Here is a 19,286-nt window from a genome sequence, read left to right as displayed (position 1 = left end):
AAGACTCAGATTCGCAGTTAATGTCGCATTACGGGTGCAAGTTGCATAAGGACGTGCATCGTTTTGACGAATATTTCATCGAGAAACAACGAAAGAAAATAATTCTTGACGATGACCGAAACAACGGAAGAAGCCAGAGTAAGCTTGAATATTTAAAAAACAAAAAAAAATAAAAAAAATAAAAAAGAAACAGTTATTAAACATCGAACACAAATTCTAACGAAATAGTTTCTTTTTTTAAATAATTCTTAAAAATATAATTGTTGGAAGTTATTAAAAATAAATGAATGATTGCATGACGTATACTAATTGAATAACGAAACAGGATACGCATAAGTTTTCTTCAAAATGAACAATAATTAATGGTCGTTAAATGTTTAAACGAAACTTTTTCAGTGTTAAACTTTCCTAACGAGATGCGTTTGCGAATCTTTAACGGTGGGGGAAACTCGTAATTTCTTCAAGAAGAACATTTATCCGAAGAACAATTCGTTCGTAACAAGAACGGAAAGTGGTAAATTTTAGTGCGATCGCATGCAACGAAGAGCATAATAAAATTGAGATAGGGCACAACGATTTGTGTTAAACGAATATTAGTATTTGCAAGTGTATTTACGTGTGTTACCAAATGCACACAAGACACAAACATACATACACACACACAGATACACATAGTTATTGAAAATTACACCTGCATACATAGGTAATATCGTTCATATGTTATCCTAAAGAAAATACTGTAGAATATTACGTGCTCCAAGTACATATAACATGTGGCGTGGGTGTATTATTCGATTTTAGAAAGAGATAACTCTTTAATCCGAGTTATACTTATCGTGTATTACCTCGATTTATATAATGCATTTGCTTTTCATTCAAATCCTGCATTTTAACATTTGTATAGTTTATACATTAAGGTATCGTAAGGACATCAACAGTCAGATTTATTTATTTATCGTGACACACGTAACGTGATCTTTGATAAATAATAAATCATGCAATTTATTTTTTTTTTCTTCTGTGTGATTAAATATTCAAAAGATATGACAGGTAAATAAAAGCAATTGCGTTAAACGTTAATTGTATGATTTGAAATTATATTTCAAAAATGAATAATTTATCTCGTTGTTTGTGATATTTTATATAAAATGAAACTGTTTTTCAAACTCGTGAAAAATATTAATTTACAAGAACATTAGGAACACAATTGTTTACTTAATGAAAATGAAAATATGAAAATATTAGAAACTCACCTATTTGTGAATTAGATAAAAATTGAACCTCAGTAAAAAGATCGTTTGCTCGTTTGTATCGACTGATGAAAGTAGGAATCGTGTGGAAATTCCCACATAGAAAACACGAAGGATATCTTCCAGCTAGCTAAGTGGAAGGGTGGTGCCAGACACGAAATAATGGCATTGCTACTAACCCACCCGTACCTTCGAACCCACGCCTATAACCAAAACTTTCCGAGTATAGTAGTCACAATAGCTAAACCATTCTTAGTAGTAATACTCGAGGAGCAGGATCACCTGTTTCGTTACTTACCTGTTTAAAAGATGTTCGTACAAGGACCTGGTTTGGTCCAAGAAGGATCAGATAATTCAGATGATGAAAGTGAAGATGAATCAACCGGTGACGTTGTTCAGGTCTAATTGGTGGTTCAATTTCAAACGCGAATAATATTAGTTCTTTGTTTTTTAATTTCTTTTTCTTTCTTCATTTATATTTATTGTATAAAATTGATAAAAAAAAATAATAATAATATATGAATTTATATTCCGATTATTTATTATCATTCTAATAATATTTTTCTTTTTTTTTTTTTTTAGAAACGCAAAGAAGAATGCGAAAGGAAAGCGAGAAGAGGAGAAATGGATCCGCGTTTGGAATTTGCATTTCAACTTTTGATGGATGCAACCCAATTGGCGCGTCACGAAGTAATGGATCACGTTTTCGAAGGCGACATGTTGGACGAAATCAATGAATTATTTTTACCACACATGAAATCGACTCTCGTATGGTTTTATCAAGAAGTCGTCGAAGTGGAACCCCCTCGTCCGCTTGATACGGTTCATTTGATGTGTTTTAAACCGATTAATTAATAATGTTCTTTGATTTCATTTGATTGTACAAAAAAATAAATATTAGTTTAACAGGTTCAAACTAAAACTACATGTGCACGATTAGCACCGAATACGTCGACATCAAAAGTCAAAGAATTGCAAAAGGAGACAAAGGAAGCTACGAAAAAGAAACTTTTTTTGACCGATGGTTGGCAGGTGCCTTGCACAGGAGTTTGCATTTATATGTTTCGGTATTATTTATATAAATAATACACAGTTGTTATATATTATTATATATTATTATTATTTATTACTTTATTATTATATTATTTTATATTATTATTATATTATTTATTACTATATTATTATATTATTTTATATTAAATTATTATATATTATATTATTATATTATTATATTTTATTATATATTATATTATTATATTATTATAATATTATTTATTACTATATTATTATATTATTTTATATTATATTATTATATATTATATTATTATATTATTATATTTTATTATATATTATATTATTATATTATATAATATAACACAGTTATTATATAATAACTGTTTGCTTTTTTTACATTGAATATTATAGGATATTATACTTGAATTTTTGAAAATTAATCTCACGTACTTTTGTTATTAGAATTAATCTTTCTAAGCAATTACCAGAAGAAGGTTTTCAAAAAGATTTATACACGGGTATCATAGATACTATGAAAATTGGTATCATACCATCGATTCAACGTGTCGTAGAAAATGTTTTTATGGAAGCATTGGCACATTCCGTTGGTGAAGGAGAAGATGATTGTCCGATGATTAAAACTCTTTTGTTACCTGGTCTCAGATCATTTTGCAGTGCATTGAAAGGTTACGATATTATATTTTATTTTCAAACAGATTCACTGTAGTTTTTCTTGACAAGTTTATATTCATTGCAATTGGTCACTTGAGTTAAGAATTATTAAAAAAGATTTTATATAATAATAATATTATTTATTTTTATTTTTTTTTTCATACTATATACGTAACTGAATATTATTAGATTTTGTGAAATTGCATGTTTTCTTTTTAAATAAATCATGACACCTAGAACAAGACGTTTCTAAAATTATCTGACAGTTTGTGTTTAACGAATATTAAATATTTTATACATTATTTTGTTACAGTATGCGAAGATATAGCTTCGGAAGGAAACATATTCAACGACGGTGAAAATTTCATGATAAACGTGCACAATTTTGAAGAAGCCAAAGTTTTGATGTCCGATACAAGTAACGTTACTAAAGTCGAGGAAAGAGTCAAAGTGTGGATTAAAAAATTGAAAGATTTTATGGCAGAAAGTAAACAAGTTAAAAGGGAAAACGATCATTCCGGGCCGCAACAAGAATTGGAATATTGGAAACGAAGAGGTGCACAGTTCAGTCAGCTTGTTTGTCGATTACAGGTGTAACTTTGGATATACTTTTTACTCTCTCCAACACTTTTCTCATTTCAGATTTAATAATTTATTTGATAATAATTAATAATTTATTAATTATAATAATTATAATTATAATTTAATTTAATTTAATTATATAATAATTATAATAATTTAATTTAATTTAATTATAATTTATAAATTACAATAATTTAATAATTTATTTGATTTTCAGGATCACGAAGTACGAATGTCGCTTCTTTGTTTGCAAGTTGTTCGTTCGAATTACATCAAAAGTTGGGTTGACGCAGAAGACGAAGTAACTTATTGTTACAACGAAGCAAAAGATAATGCAAAGTTTATTCAGGCTTTAGAAAAATGCTGTCATTGTTTATACCTAGACGATCCTGTAAGATAATAATCCTTTAAACAAAAATTCTATGGTCAATACAATCTTCAAAATAATATATATAAAAAAACATATAAAAATTGATTAGAAATGTTTATAGGTCAAAATGAAAGATTCTTTAATATCTTTACTGCAAACAGTAAGATTGATCTACAGTGTGTCCAAATTTTATAACACTTCGGAACGAACTAGTTCACTGATGATCAAAATTACGAATCAAATGATAGTTGCTTGTCGTGATTATGTTACCAAAAGGGGAAGAGAAACTATTTGGGGTCAGGACAGGTTGGCCGTTAGATCGAGATTAAAACATTGTTTGAAATTGAACAAGTAATTATTTGTATAAATATTTTTATATATATATAAATAAAAAATTGTAATTATTTTATTTACAATATATTATTCTCGTTAAAAAGGTCGTATAGAGAAACGTACAGATTAGTAAGATGTTCACCAGCCGTGACAGAACAAGAATTTTCATTTTCCGAAACCCACGTTTTTGGAAGATTCGATTCGTTTTGTTCGAGGATCAGAAAAATCGTAACGATGTTCGATCTAATCGAAGATTATCAAAATTTGTTCGAGAGACGAATGGAAGGATTATTGTTAGGAGAATGTACGTAAATAAAAAATCAATCGAGTTAGAATACGATGATATATTTAACTTTTCTTTTTGTTTTCAGCTCTAGAAGATGCCATGAAAGTTTTCGAAGAAGCAAAAAAAATAGCCACCAACAAATCTTACGATTATTTAGACCCTAGAAATTTGGAATTCGATACAGATTATGACGTGTTTATGGTGAAAACGGATAACTTAAAGAAGAACATTGGTGATATCATAGAAAATAATTATGCAGATGTATGGGAAACACCGCAAGGTATACGTTTCCTAACACGATTCGAAAAGGTAGTAAAGTCAAATATTATTTTAACCCTTTCGTTAACAACCCCCCTCCATATACGATTAATTCAAATGATTAATTAACCCATCAAAGGAATCCTATACCACAAAATGATACTCTCGTTAAAATAAATCTTAACGAAAGGGTTGAATATACTTGTTAATTTATTTATCATTAACAAAATGACCTTTGTCTTACGTAAAAAGGTTAGCGAAAAAATTCCATTAACCAGACTCGAAGAAAAGTATAACATAGTGATCAAGTATTGCGACAGAGAAATCGAAAGAATTGTTAAACTTTTTAAAAAACAACGAAACGATCCACCGTTGCCTAGGCACATGCCACCTATAGCTGGAAGATTAACTTGGGCGAACTCGTTAATGTGAGCCAATCAACGAAATACTATAGAACGAAGTTTTAAATTGCTAATGACGTTTATCAGATAACACAAATCTCTTTCTCTATCCTATTTCTCATGCAAACGTTTTCAGAGTACATTTAAACGAATTAACTGCTTCTGTTACGAGTCACCCAGTTTTAAAAACGTTGCCATTAGCTGGAGATTTGGAAAAACGTTATACCCAAGCACTCGTTGTTTTAAGCCAATATCGATCAGACATTTCGGAAGTTTGGACGCATCAAAATTCATGGATTATCGAAGATTGTTTAAAACGGTAATATTGTTTTTTTTTTTTTCTAGGACACAAAAAAAACAGATATTAATTAATAATCGTGATTTATTTGTTGTTGTTGTCGAATAACAGGCCATTGTTAACAACAGATCAGAAGACAGGAAAAATCAAAGTCAATTTGGAAAGTAGAATCGTTCTTTTATTTCGCGAAGCTGATTGTTTAGCAAAATTGAACTTTGACGTTCCCATCGTAGCACTTGCGATATTGTCTAAACGCGATCATTTCACGATCCTAGCGAATTCTCTTCAATTGGTGATCGAGGAATTCGTAACGACGGCCAAACGCGTTAAATTAGAGGTTAGGCCACTTTTGTTGCCACATTTGGTTCACGTTGCGTCGTTGTTCGAACCTGCTTTGACTTATTTAACATGGACCCAACCGAATTGGAACGAATTTTGTCAAAATACGAGAGAACAAATCAAGATTTTTGATATACTCATAACTAGAATCCATGACGTATATTCCAACAGGTATAGAATGAAACAAAATAATTGCATTTTTCTTGTCTTTTTTTTTTCTTTTTTGGAGACTTCATAAAAACCCCCATTTCGTTGGGCAGAATTCTACACGTTTTGGAAAGCATGCAAAAAATTACTTTGCATTCCTTACCAAATTCCAACGATCCGTGGACGATAGAAGAATTTATTGAAAAGACGGAAGAAGTTTGTAGAACCGGGGCAGTTGATTTGTATCGCAAAAGTATGATGGTGGAAGAAGCTGTAGAAGAAGTTTTGGGTTTGGTTAAAAATGCAGCTGCTGATTTCAAACAGCTCGCCGATTTTGATCAATTCGATTTGCTAGAAGGTTTAGATATATGTTTCTTTCATTTTTTTTTTAAATAGATTGTATCAAACAAATATAACGATAATAATTTTATGTTAAAAGAAAAACTAGAAAAAGATGCTGAACAAGGTGTTCAGCAACACGATTGGTCAATCGTTTGGGCTTATTTTGATAATCCTCATGAATTATTAACGATTGGTGATAGTTTACCGAAAGGAATGCAAGAAATGGTTGGAAATGCGATGTCCGAGATGAGAAGATATTATTCAAGAAAAGTTGTTGACGTTTTGATCAAAGTTACCAAAGCTTCTTTGGATGCAATTAGAAAACGTTTCGTTCGTAACACAGATCCTGGTAAATAATTTCTATAAAGTGAATAAACGTACACAATTAAAACATAATCATAGAATAATTTTCTATCGTTCGTGTTTATTAGAGTGTCTACCAAATCCTGTGTTTTTATTGCACGCAACTTTGATGATTCCAACGGTGACTGTAAAACCAACTTTGAACGACGTACAAGAAACTTTGTGTTCTGCTGGGAGAATAATTACCAGCGTTACGAAAGGTGTTTCACAATGGAATGTTAAAAGCACTAAGGTAAAAATATATAAAAAAAAAGGAGTGTGTGTGTAATAATTAATAATTATTTATATTTAATTAAACGTTTAATCTCTTATAGAATTCTTGGAAAGATTTGCAATGGGATATTAAAAGGAATTTAGCTGATGTAATAACGCGCGTTCAAGTAGACGTTAGGAAAAAAAAAGAAGAACAATCGGAAGATTTGAAAACTAGAAGACGAAGGCTTTATAAAATGATTTCCGAAGAGAAACCGATATTTGTCGTTCAAGAAAGAAACTTTTATACGATGGTTACGGAAAATAAAGACATCGTTAAAATATTATCGATGTTGAACAATTGCACTCAAGAATTAAAACAAGTAAATCATTTGATCGATTTACAAAAATTCGTAAAAAGAAAACACTTTCATAGGAATTTCGTTGTTTTCTTTTTTTCTCTAGGATTTGTCAAATTTTTTCGAACGATGGGAACCATATAAATTTTTATGGAAAAACGAACGAAGTATGAGAGAACTTTTACAAGTTTCTTTATCAGAATTCGAAAGTAGTTTAAGAAAACACGGTGAGTTAGAAGATTTTTTAATAACAGAACCCGACATGGTTTTTATCGGAACGTCCATTGCTGTTTCTACGGAAAGATTGAAATATGGGCTTTACACTGAAATAAAGAGCAAGTTTTTCTTTCTTAATATATTTATCTATTCTATCGACAAAAAATATGATATTTGTAGTTTAACAATTTTCCAAATATATAACAGGTTCCACTCACAAAATTGGCCAAGCCATGAAAAAGAAGTATAGGAGAGAAATGGAATACGTTTACGCTGTGATCAACGAAATGGAACGTAAATTGGATCGACAAATACGTGATTTGGACGACGTACGTTTAATAATGGATACTTTGAAGAAAATTCGTGAACAGGAAGTTGACATGGAACTTAAAATTGATCCCATCGAAGAAGCTTTTAACATAGTCACGAGATACGAGGTCCCCGTTGATCCCGAATGTTTGGAACAAGTGGACAATCTTCGATACACTTGGCAACAATTATTGGCACGTGCCCAAGAAAGTCATGTTTTATTACTGAATCTACAACCACAGTTTGAAAATGATTTGAGAAATAATCTCGAGAAGTTCCGTATTGATAATGAAATGTATTGCGAGGAATACAGATCAACTGGACCGATGCAACCTGGTTTAAGTCCTCGCGACGCTTCGGACAGACAAATTCTGTTTCAGAACAGATTTGACGGCATGTGGAGAAAGTTACAAACGTATCAAAGCGGTGAAGAATTGTTCGGATTACCAATTACGGATTATCCCGAGCTTACACAAATTCGTAAGGAATTAAATTTGTTGCAAAAATTGTATAAATTGTATAACGACGTGATAGATCGGGTCAGCAGTTATTACGATATTCCTTGGGGCGAGGTAAGAATGATCCATTGATTTCGTATCTTTCATTTGAATCATACGTTCTCTTTTATTTACAAAACAAAAAAAATAGGTAAACATCGAGGATATCAACAACGAATTAATGGAATTTCAAAATCGGTGTCGTAAATTACCGAAAGGTTTAAAAGAATGGCCAGCATTTTTTGCTTTGAAAAAGACAATAGACGATTTCAACGACATGTGCCCGTTGTTGGAATTAATGGCGAACAAAGCCATGAAACCGCGCCATTGGCAAAGAATCGTCGAAGTTACGAGTTACACTTTCGATCTGGACAACGAAAATTTTTGCTTGAAGAATATTCTCGAGGCACCTTTGTTAAAATACAAGGAAGATATCGAAGACATTTGTATCAGTGCTATGAAAGAAAAGGATATCGAAGCTAAATTAAGAACGGTAGTTAACGAGTGGTCTTCTCACGAATTAACATTCATGACTTTTAACAATCGAGGAGAATTATTGTTACGTGGGGACACCACAGCGGAAACAATTGGACAATTGGAAGACAGTTTAATGATTTTGGGTTCATTGATGTCGAATAGATACAACGCACCCTTCCGTAAACAGATACAACAGTGGCTTGCAGATCTTTCGAACACGAACGAAATCCTTGAAAGATGGTTACTCGTACAAAATATGTGGGTTTATCTCGAGGCTGTATTTGTGGGCGGTGATATTGCTAAACAATTACCCAAAGAGGCTAAAAGGTTTAGCAAAATCGATAAGAGTTGGCAAAAAATTATGCAAAGGGCTCACGAAACTCCTGGCGTTGTACCATGTTGCGTTGGGGATGATCTGTTGAAACAACTTTTACCACATTTGCAAGAACAATTGGAACTTTGTCAAAAATCTCTTAGCGGGTCAAAATATTATTATACGTTTTATTATAATTTTTTTTTATTATATTAATAATCTATGTGACCGATCATTTTTTTTTGTTTATATTTAGATACTTGGAAAAAAAGCGCATGATGTTTCCAAGATTCTTTTTCGTTTCCGATCCAGCACTTTTGGAGATACTTGGTCAAGCATCGGATTCTCACACTATACAAAATCATTTGTTGTCGATTTTTGATAATACAAAATATGTTAAATTTCACGACATTGAATACAATAAAATGACTGCAATTATTTCCTCCGAAGGTGAAACTATAACTGCAAGTATCTAACATACATTTTTGTAATAATTTCATTACTTTGACAATATTGAAGAATTGAACTTTTACAGTTAGAAAAAGCTGTGCAAGCCGAAGGTTCTGTAGAAACATGGTTGATGCAACTTTTACAAACGTCTCAACAATCCTTGCATTCCATCATTCGACAAGGTTACTCGATGATGAATGACATAAGTTTTGATTTATTAAATTTTCTTAACAAGATGCCAGCACAAGTAGGAATATTGGGAATTCAAATGATTTGGACAAGAGATGCTGAATTAGCTTTAGCACAAGCACGCGCGGATAAGAGGATCATGAGCGAAACAAATAATAGATTTCTAGATTTATTAAACACCTTGATCGATCAAACAACTCGAGATCTGTCCAAGATCGATCGAACCAAATTCGAAACATTGATCACTATACATGTACATCAACGTGATATTTTTGATATACTGGTAAGTATAATCACGTTAACATTAAACGTAATTTATTTTCTACAATATCAATTTCATTGCAGTGTCGCATTAACGTACGTTCTGTACACGATTTTGAATGGTTGAAACAATGCAGATTTTATTTTAAGGAAGATATTGATAAAACAATGATATCAATAACGGATGTGCAATTTGTATATCAAAATGAATATTTAGGGTGTACCGAGAGATTGGTAATAACACCATTAACAGACAGGTTCTATTTGTTAAATATAAATTCATATGTAATTTTAAATATTTATTGATATAATATAAAAAATATTTTGGTTAATTCCAATATTTTAGATGCTACATTACATTAGCACAAGCATTGTCTATGTCAATGGGGGGTTCACCATGCGGACCTGCAGGAACTGGTAAAACCGAAACTGTCAAAGATATGGGAAAAACATTGGCAAAATACGTCGTGGTATTCAATTGTTCCGATCAAATGGATTATAGAGGACTCGGACGAATTTACAAAGGATTGGCTCAAAGTGGATCCTGGGGATGTTTCGACGAATTCAATAGAATCGAATTACCAGTTTTATCCGTAGCTGCTCAACAAGTTGCTGTTGTCTTAGCTGCTAAGAAAGAAAAGAAAAAACAATTTGTATTCACCGATGGTGATCAAATAGACATGTGTCCTGAACTTGGGATATTTATTACAATGGTATTGCACTTCTACGTGATACAAAATTATTCATGGTTTTATTCTAAACATATTGTTCTTTTTAGAATCCTGGATATGCTGGTAGAAAAGAACTTCCCGAAAATTTAAAAATACAATTTCGTACTGTAGCAATGATGGTACCAGACAGGCAGATTATTATACGAGTAAAATTGGCCAGTTGTGGATTCTTAGAAAATATTACCCTTGCTCGTAAATTTTATACGCTTTATAAACTGTGCGAGGAACAACTTACCAAACAGGTAAGTGTTTATCGAAATTTTCTTGATAAATCATTGATATATATATATTTCTAAAGTTAAAATTATACTTTATCTTTCCCCAAAAGGTTCATTACGATTTCGGTTTAAGAAATATCTTGTCGGTGCTTAGAACATTGGGTGCAGCAAAGAGAGTGAATTCTAAAGATTCGGAAAGCACCATTGTCATGCGTGTTCTCAGGGACATGAATCTTTCAAAACTTATAGGTTCATATAATTAATAATCGAATTTTCAATACAATCATTCCTGCAGAAATAATTGAACTATCGATGATAAATTTATTTGTAGACGAAGACGAGCCACTTTTTATATCATTGGTAGCAGATCTTTTTCCTAATCAAGCATTGGAAAAAACTTCGTATCCGGAATTAGAGACAGCAATTAATCAACAGGTAGAAGAAGCTTCTTTGATTTATCATCCACCGTGGGTCTTAAAATTAATTCAACTTTATGAGACTCAAAGAGTACGACATGGGATTATGACTCTTGGACCAACCGGTGCTGGAAAGACAACCTGTATACAAATTCTGATGAAAGCCTTGACCCAATCCGGTGATTATCACAGGTAATTGATAAAAATAATATTTAATAAATACATATATAAGGAGAGTATAAATAAATTATACAAATAATACGTTCCTCAGAGAAATGAGAATGAATCCAAAGAGTATTACAGCAGCACAAATGTTTGGTCGTTTGGATGTGGCTACCAATGATTGGACGGATGGAATATTTTCGGCACTTTGGCGCAAAACATTGAAATTGAAAAAAGGCGAACACGTATGGATGGTCCTTGATGGACCAGTTGATAGTATATGGATTGAAAATTTAAATTCCGTATTAGATGATAACAAAACGTTGACGCTTGCCAATGGCGACCGTTTGCCGATGGCACCTACTTGTAAAATTATTTTCGAACCTCAGGACATTGACAATGCTAGTCCTGCAACCGTTTCTCGTAACGGTATGGTTTACATGAGTTCGTCAGGATTAGATTGGAACCCAGTAGTTACGGCATGGCTCAAACGTCGGTCAACACTCGAACGAGAAACTTTAGAACAATGTTTTACCGATTCTTTTGTTCAGGTATATTTGTTTTATTAAAAAAAAAAACAAATTGTTATAGAATTTTCTTCGAAAAATATTGTAAGAATTTTGATTTTGTTCACAGGTATATTCTTGGTCAAGTCAAACGCTTCTATTAGCGATCAATGTTTTACAATGTAATATTGTTCAACAAATGCTTTCTATTCTCGAAGGATTAATACCACCAGAAATATCTACGGAAGATGACGAAGACGACGACAACGAGAGAGACAGATCCCAACCAATAACTGCGGAACATTTAAAACGTCTTTACATTTTTGCTTTGATCTGGGGTATGGGTGCACTTTTGGAAACAGCCGATAGAATAAAATACGACGTGTTTCTGAAAGAAAACTTTCAAACTTGGGATCTTCCAAAATCAGAGAATTATCCTGACGCGAAGGTCTTTGATTTTTTTGTTAGCGAAAAAGGCAAGTGGGATACTTGGACCAGTATGGTAACGAATTATGTATATCCCGAGTATTCAACACCTGATTACAGTAATGTACTCGTACCAATTCCTGATAATGTACGGATTCAGTATCTGATCGATTTGATAGGCCGACAAGATAAAGCTGTTTTATTAATCGGTGAACAAGGATCTGCTAAGACCGTTATGATGAAGTCCTATATGAAAAAAGCGAACCCAGATACGACCTTGAACCGATCCTTTAATTTTAGTTCAGCGACTAGTCCGTGCCAATTTCAGAAGACCATCGAAAGTTATGTGGAAAAACGTATGGGAAACACATTTGGACCACCGGGTGGTAAAAAGATGTTGATCTTCGTGGACGACATAAATTTACCTCAAATAAACGAATGGGGTGATCAAGTTACCAACGAAATTGTACGACAAACCATGGACATGAAGGGTTTTTATTCCTTGGAAAAACCTGGCGACTTTACAACAATTGTTGACGTCACATTCGTTGCTGCTATGTGTCATCCTGGTGGAGGAAGAAATGACATACCTTCGAGATTGAAACGACAATTTTCAATATTTAATTGCACATTACCCGACAACGAATCGATCGATCGTATTTTCAGTGTACTCGGTGAGGGACACTACAATGCGAAAAGAGGCTTCTCTAGCGAAGTCAGAAATCTGATTAAAAAAATAGTTCCGTTGACTCGAATCTTATGGGAAAGAACGAGAACAAAATTGTTACCAACTCCGGCTAAATTTCATTACGTTTTCAGTCTTCGAGATTTGTCACGAATCTGGCAGGGAATGGTCGGCACTTTGTCAACTGTAATAGATAAAGAAAGCGTGTTAATGTCACTCTGGAAACACGAATGCATGCGAGTTTTTAGCGACAGATTTACAATGCAATCGGATAAGAATTGGTTCGAGGAACAAGTTGTTCAGGTTGTCAAAGATATTTTAGGCGATGATTACGTCGAGATGACTAAACCAAATCCAGCGTTCGTTGATTTTATGAGGTAATACTCTAATTGCGAAAGATCATTTGTTTGATTTTTATCGAACATTGATATTTCTATTACAGGGACGCACCTGAACCAACCGGTGAGGAAAACGAGGACGCCGATGTGGAATTACCAAAAGTTTATGAACCTGTTTACGATGAACAAGTATTACGAGACAGGTTGGAAATGTTTCTGGCACAATTTAACGAAATGCAACGAGGTGCCGGAATGGATCTCGTATTTTTTCCCGATGCTATGTTACATCTAGTAAAAATTTCTCGAGTGATAAGACATCCGAAGGGAAATGTCATGTTAGTGGGAGTGGGTGGTTCGGGTAAACAAAGTCTCACTAAATTGTCATCTTTCATCGCTGGATACAAAACATTTCAAATAACGTTAACAAGATCCTACAACGTGGCAAACTTTCTGGAGGATTTGAGATTCCTTTATCGATCTTGTGGGGCACAGGGAAAAGGTACTACATTTATTTTCACCGATCTTGATATAAAGGAGGAAGGATTTTTAGAATATCTAAACAACATTTTGAGTTCCGGTGTAATAAGCAATTTATTTACTCGCGACGAACAAGCAGAGATCATATCAGAATTGACGCCAATACTGAAACGTGAAAATCCTAAGAGAACGATCAACAACGAGCTAGTGATGGATTTCTTTTTGCAAAGGACTTGTCAAAATTTACACGTTGTCTTTTGCTTCTCACCGGTAGGAGAAAAATTTCGAAACCGAGCTCAACGCTTTCCAGCATTGATATCCGGTTGCACGATCGATTGGTTCCAACCGTGGCCTAAAAATGCACTAGTTTTGGTCGCCAAACATTTTCTTCATGACTTTGAAATCGCTTGTACGAAAGAAGTTAAAAACGAACTCGTCAATGCTCTTGGTTCTATTCAAGATATCGTAGCTAAAACCTCGATGGATTATTTTCAACGATTTCGTCGAGCAACTCACGTAACACCGAAATCCTATCTCAATTTTATCGGTGGTTATAAAAACATTTATAGAAACAAGCAACACGAGTTAGGAGAGGGTGCGAAAAGAATGGACACTGGATTAGCTAAACTCGAGGAAGCTTCTATATCCGTCGAAATTTTAAAGAAGGATTTAGCTTTAATGGAAAGGGAATTGGTTCAGGCGTCGGAAAAAGCGGAAACGGTTTTGCTAGAAGTTACGGAAAGAGCTACGCAAGCGGAAGCTTTTAAAAATCAGGTACAAAAAGTGAAAGAAAAAGCGGAACAATTGGTAGCGTGCATAGCCGAAGAAAAAGCATTGGCAGAGGAAAAACTGGAAGCTGCGAAACCTGCTTTAGAGGAAGCGGAAGCTGCTTTAAATACCATCAAACCTGCTCATATAGCGACCGTTCGAAAACTAGGAAGACCACCTCATCTTATAATGAGAATAATGGATTGCGTATTGATTCTGTTTCAACGTAAAATAGGTCCAGTTGTGCCAGATCCTTCCACGCAATGTCCGAAACCTTCGTGGGCGGAATCCTTGAAGTTAATGGCTAGTACTACGTTTCTCTTGCAATTGCAAAATTATCCGAAAGATATAATCAACAACGAGATGGTCGAATTACTGCAACCTTATTTCAAAATGGAAGATTACAATATGGAAACAGCCAGACGAGTTTGCGGGGATGTAGCAGGTTTGTTATCGTGGACAAAAGCTATGTCGTTCTTCCATTCGGTTAACAAAGAAGTACTACCACTGAAAGCTAATCTAGCTTTACAAGAAGCAAGATTGAAAGTAGCTATGGAGGATTTAGCAAATGCCGAGAGGGAATTGTCGGAAAGAGAAATGGCATTGCAAGCTGTAAAGGAACAATACGATGCTGCGGTCTCGGAGAAACAAAGGTTAACCGATGCTGCAAATGTATGCCTAAGAAAAATGACAGCAGCGACTACTCTTATCAATGGATTAGGAGGTGAAAAGGTTCGATGGACTGAACAGAGCAAAGATTTCAAATTGCAATTAGGACGTTTAGTTGGTGATGTTTTGTTAGCAACAGGTTTCTTATCATACTGTGGTCCTTACAATCAACAATATAGAAGTAACTTAGTAACTGCTTGGATGGATATTTTAACAACAAAAGTAATACCATTTACGAAACATTTGAGTATAACTCACATGTTGGTCGATACAGCAACTATGTCAGAATGGACACTTCAAGGTTTACCAAACGACGAACTATCCGTACAAAACGCATTAATAGTTACGAAATCCTCGTCGTATCCTTTATTGGTGGATCCTCAAAATCAAGGTAAAATGTGGATTAAAAACAAAGAATGTTCCAATGAATTGCAAATCACTTCTCTGAATCACAAATATTTTCGTACGCATCTGGAAGATAGTTTATCATTAGGGAGACCTTTATTGATCGAAGACGTAGCTGAAGAACTTGATCCTGTTCTCGACAACGTTCTTGAAAAGAACTTTATCAAATCCGGTTCTATAGAAAAAGTTATTGTCGGTGACAAGGAATGCGATGTGATGCCTGGTTTTATGCTTTACATTACAACCAAGTTACCAAATCCTGCTTACAGTCCTGAAATTTCAGCCAAAACGTCGATAATAGATTTTACTGTGACGATGTTGGGTCTGGAAGATCAATTATTGGGTCGTGTTATACTCATGGAGAAAGCTGATTTAGAAGCTGAAAGAGTAGCTCTGTTTGAATCAGTCATGACGAATCAACGTTCCATGAAAGAACTTGAAGGTACTTTATTGCACAGGCTTACATCCTCCGAAGGATCTTTGGTGGACGATGAAGAATTGATAGGAGTACTTCAAGAAACTAAATCGACTGCAGAATCGGTTAACGAAAAATTAAAAGTATCGGCTCTGACAGAAAAGAAAATTACGTTAGCTCGAGAAGAATTTCGAGCGGTTGCATCTAGAGGATCTATTTTATACTTTTTAATCGTAGAAATGAGTAACGTCAACGTGATGTATCAAAATTCTTTAAAACAATTTCTAACTTTATTCGACAATTCTATAACGAGATCAGTCAAGAGTTCTATCACTGTTGAAAGGATAAATACGATATTACAATATCTCACATACGAAGTATGGGCTTTCACTTTGAGAAGTCTGTACGAACGACATAAATCGTTATTCACGTTAATGTTAGCAATGAAAATCGATTGCCATCGTGATAAGATTTCCCATATGGAATTCAATGCGTTCATAAAAGGTGGTGCATCTTTGGATCTCAATGCAGTGACACCAAAACCATTCAAGTGGATTCTCGACATAACGTGGCTTAATTTAGTCGAAATTAGCAAATTAAATAGCTTCGAAGATATTTTAACTAAAATAGAATTTAACGAGAAGGAATGGCGTATTTGGTACGAGAAAGAAAGACCGGAAGAAGAAGAATTGCCGTGCGATTATCAGAAAAATTTAGACGTATTTAGGAAATTGTTACTTATCAGATCCTGGAGTCCGGATAGAACTTTATCCCAAGCAAAAAACTACGTCGTCGAATCTTTAGGCAGAGAATATGGAGAAGCAAAAATCTTGGATTTGGAAGCAACTTGGTTGGAATCGGAAGTTCGAACCCCCTTAATTTGTTTATTGTCTATCGGTTCGGATCCTAGTCCACAAATTACTGCACTAGCTAAACAAAAATCTATTCGTAAGAATATTTATATTAATCAAATAAATATTGAATCAAATAATATATATCTTTTAATCGATTTCTTGTTTAGAATTAAAATCAGTTTCCATGGGTCAAGGACAAGAATTCCATGCACGTCGAATGATTACTGATGCAATGAATACAGGTGGTTGGGTTCTTTTACAAAACATTCATTTGTCCTTACCATTCTGCACAGAAGTAATGGATGCACTCGTTGAAACGGATATCGTTCACGAAGCCTTCAGATTATGGATGACAACAGAAGTGCATCCTCAATTTCCAATTGGTTTACTACAGGTTTATACTAAAAACAACAAATATTTCGTTACTCCAACATTAGATTATAAATACAGGATATTATTTAGATGCGATTTCAGATGGCAATTAAATTCACTAACGAACCACCCCAAGGTATCAGAGCTAGTTTAAAAAGAACTTATCAAAATGTAACACAAGACACGTTAGATTATAGTACACAATCTCAGTGGCCACCGTTATTATACGCTGTAGCATTTTTGCATACGGTTGTACAGGAACGTAGAAAATTCGGTCCGCTCGGTTGGAATATACCTTACGAATTTAATCAAGCAGATTTCGCAGCCTCCGTACAGTTTATTCAAAATCATCTTGACGATATGGATCCCAAAAAAGGTGTATCCTGGCCCACAGTTTGTTACATGCTCGGAGAGGTATAATAGATTGATAATATCTCATCTATGATGTGTTATTTAACACTGTAAAATTTTGAAAAAAACAGGTTCAATACGGCGGTAGAGTTACGGATGATTTTGACAAACGTTTATTAACAACATTCACGCACGTATGGTTCTGCGATGTACTTTTACGACCTGGATTCGAATTTTATCGTGGCTACAAAGTACCGCAAACTCGAAATCTTCAAGCATACGTAGATTACATCGACAGTCTTCCAACAACTGACAATCCAGAAGTATTTGGACTCCATCCAAATGCGGATATCACTTATCAAATAAATACAGCTAAGGGAATTTTGGATACTATTCTCAGTGTCCAACCGAAAGAAGGTGGTGCGCAAGGTGGTGAAACTAGAGAGACCATAGTCTACAAATTAGCGAACGATATGCTATCCAAATTACCAAAACAATACAATTCTTTTGAAGTTAAAGAAGCTCTTCACAGAATGGGAGCATTATTACCAATGAATATTTTCTTAAGACAAGAAATAGACAGGTAAATTTTTTACCTTAGATGTCTCTTTAATAATATGTAAATATATATGATATGCAAATATTATATCTTTTAAGAATTTCGAGAGTCATCAAAGAAGTTTACAGTACATTAACAAATCTAAAGTTAGCTATAGAAGGTACAATCATTATGAGTCAGGGACTGCGTAAATCATTAGATTCTATGTATGATGCCCGTATACCAGAAAAGTGGTTAAAGGTTTCTTGGGAATCTGCTACATTAGGATTTTGGTATACAGAACTTTTAGAAAGAGATCATCAATTTAGACACTGGTGTATTCATGGGAGATCAAAGGTATTTTGGATGACAGGTTTCTTTAATCCTCAAGGATTTTTAACAGCCATGAGACAAGTATGTATACATTTAATAGAAATATAATTAATCTAATAATTACATCCTATATAAAAAAATAATTACAACTCTCTTTTTAATTTTCCTAAAAATAATTATATTAAAATAAATTATATATATATATATATTATAAAATAATTATATAAAAATACAATATTTTTTAATCTAGGAAGTCACCAGAGCGCACAAAGGTTGGGCTCTAGACTCAGTAGTATTACAAAATCTTATAACACGTTTTAATAAAGAAGATATTAAAGAACAACCTCAAGAAGGAGTTTATGTACACGGATTATTTTTGGAGGGTGCATCTCTTGATCGTAGGGCTGGTAAACTCATAGAAAGTAAACCCAAAGTCTTATATGAACAAATGCCTGTTATTTATATATATGCGATTAATACTACAGCAGGAAAGGATCCAAAACTTTATGAATGTCCTATATATAGAAAACCTCAGAGAACAGATCAAAAATATGTTGGTTCTATTGATTTTCAAACAGATCATAATCCTCGCCATTGGACATTGCGCGGAGTAGCTTTGTTATGTGACATCAAATGAATAAAAATTAATAAATTTGTTTGTATAATAAAAATACATAATGAAATTAATTTTGTAAAAGTCAATA

At 33.6% G+C, this 19,286-nt stretch overlaps 1 protein-coding gene across 1 annotated transcript; it reads left to right on the top strand.

Annotated features, from left to right (window-relative positions):
* The first annotated feature begins 1,559 nt into the window (after positions 1-1,559).
* On the top strand, positions 1,560-19,269 carry LOC122518349 (dynein axonemal heavy chain 5). Its single transcript, XM_043637233.1, has 34 exons — positions 1,560-1,649; positions 1,833-2,072; positions 2,160-2,317; positions 2,727-2,950; positions 3,250-3,527; positions 3,736-3,909; positions 4,010-4,239; positions 4,326-4,525; positions 4,593-4,816; positions 5,018-5,193; positions 5,303-5,485; positions 5,576-5,974; positions 6,064-6,308; positions 6,399-6,641; positions 6,724-6,887; positions 6,970-7,230; positions 7,313-7,541; positions 7,630-8,303; positions 8,380-9,185; positions 9,275-9,482; positions 9,554-9,940; positions 10,003-10,175; positions 10,265-10,631; positions 10,697-10,891; positions 10,978-11,116; positions 11,199-11,475; positions 11,555-11,996; positions 12,082-13,439; positions 13,505-17,082; positions 17,156-17,382; positions 17,463-17,774; positions 17,843-18,294; positions 18,369-18,663; positions 18,833-19,269. Exons 1-34 carry the CDS (start codon positions 1,560-1,562, stop codon positions 19,217-19,219), a joined length of 13,995 nt encoding a protein of 4,664 aa, XP_043493168.1. The 3' UTR covers positions 19,220-19,269.
* Positions 19,270-19,286: the final 17 nt, after the last annotated feature.

This window comes from Polistes fuscatus, unplaced genomic scaffold (assembly GCF_010416935.1).
Source record: "Polistes fuscatus isolate 324 unplaced genomic scaffold, CU_Pfus_HIC Scaffold24, whole genome shotgun sequence".
Taxonomy (NCBI): domain Eukaryota; kingdom Metazoa; phylum Arthropoda; class Insecta; order Hymenoptera; family Vespidae; genus Polistes; species Polistes fuscatus.
The sequence above is the reverse complement of the archived record's forward strand: the minus strand, read 5'-3'. Positions and strand labels throughout refer to the sequence as shown.

Excerpts from the sequence above, each read along its gene's own strand:
- LOC122518349 (XM_043637233.1), top strand. The coding sequence starts at position 1,560 with ATGTTCGTACAAGGACCTGGTTTGGTCCAAGAAGGATCAGATAATTCA. Across the intron at positions 2,318-2,726 it reads GTTTGCATTTATATGTTTCG|AATTAATCTTTCTAAGCAAT; the intron begins GTATTATTTATA and ends TTTTGTTATTAG. Across the intron at positions 5,194-5,302 it reads ACTTGGGCGAACTCGTTAAT|AGTACATTTAAACGAATTAA; the intron begins GTGAGCCAATCA and ends AAACGTTTTCAG.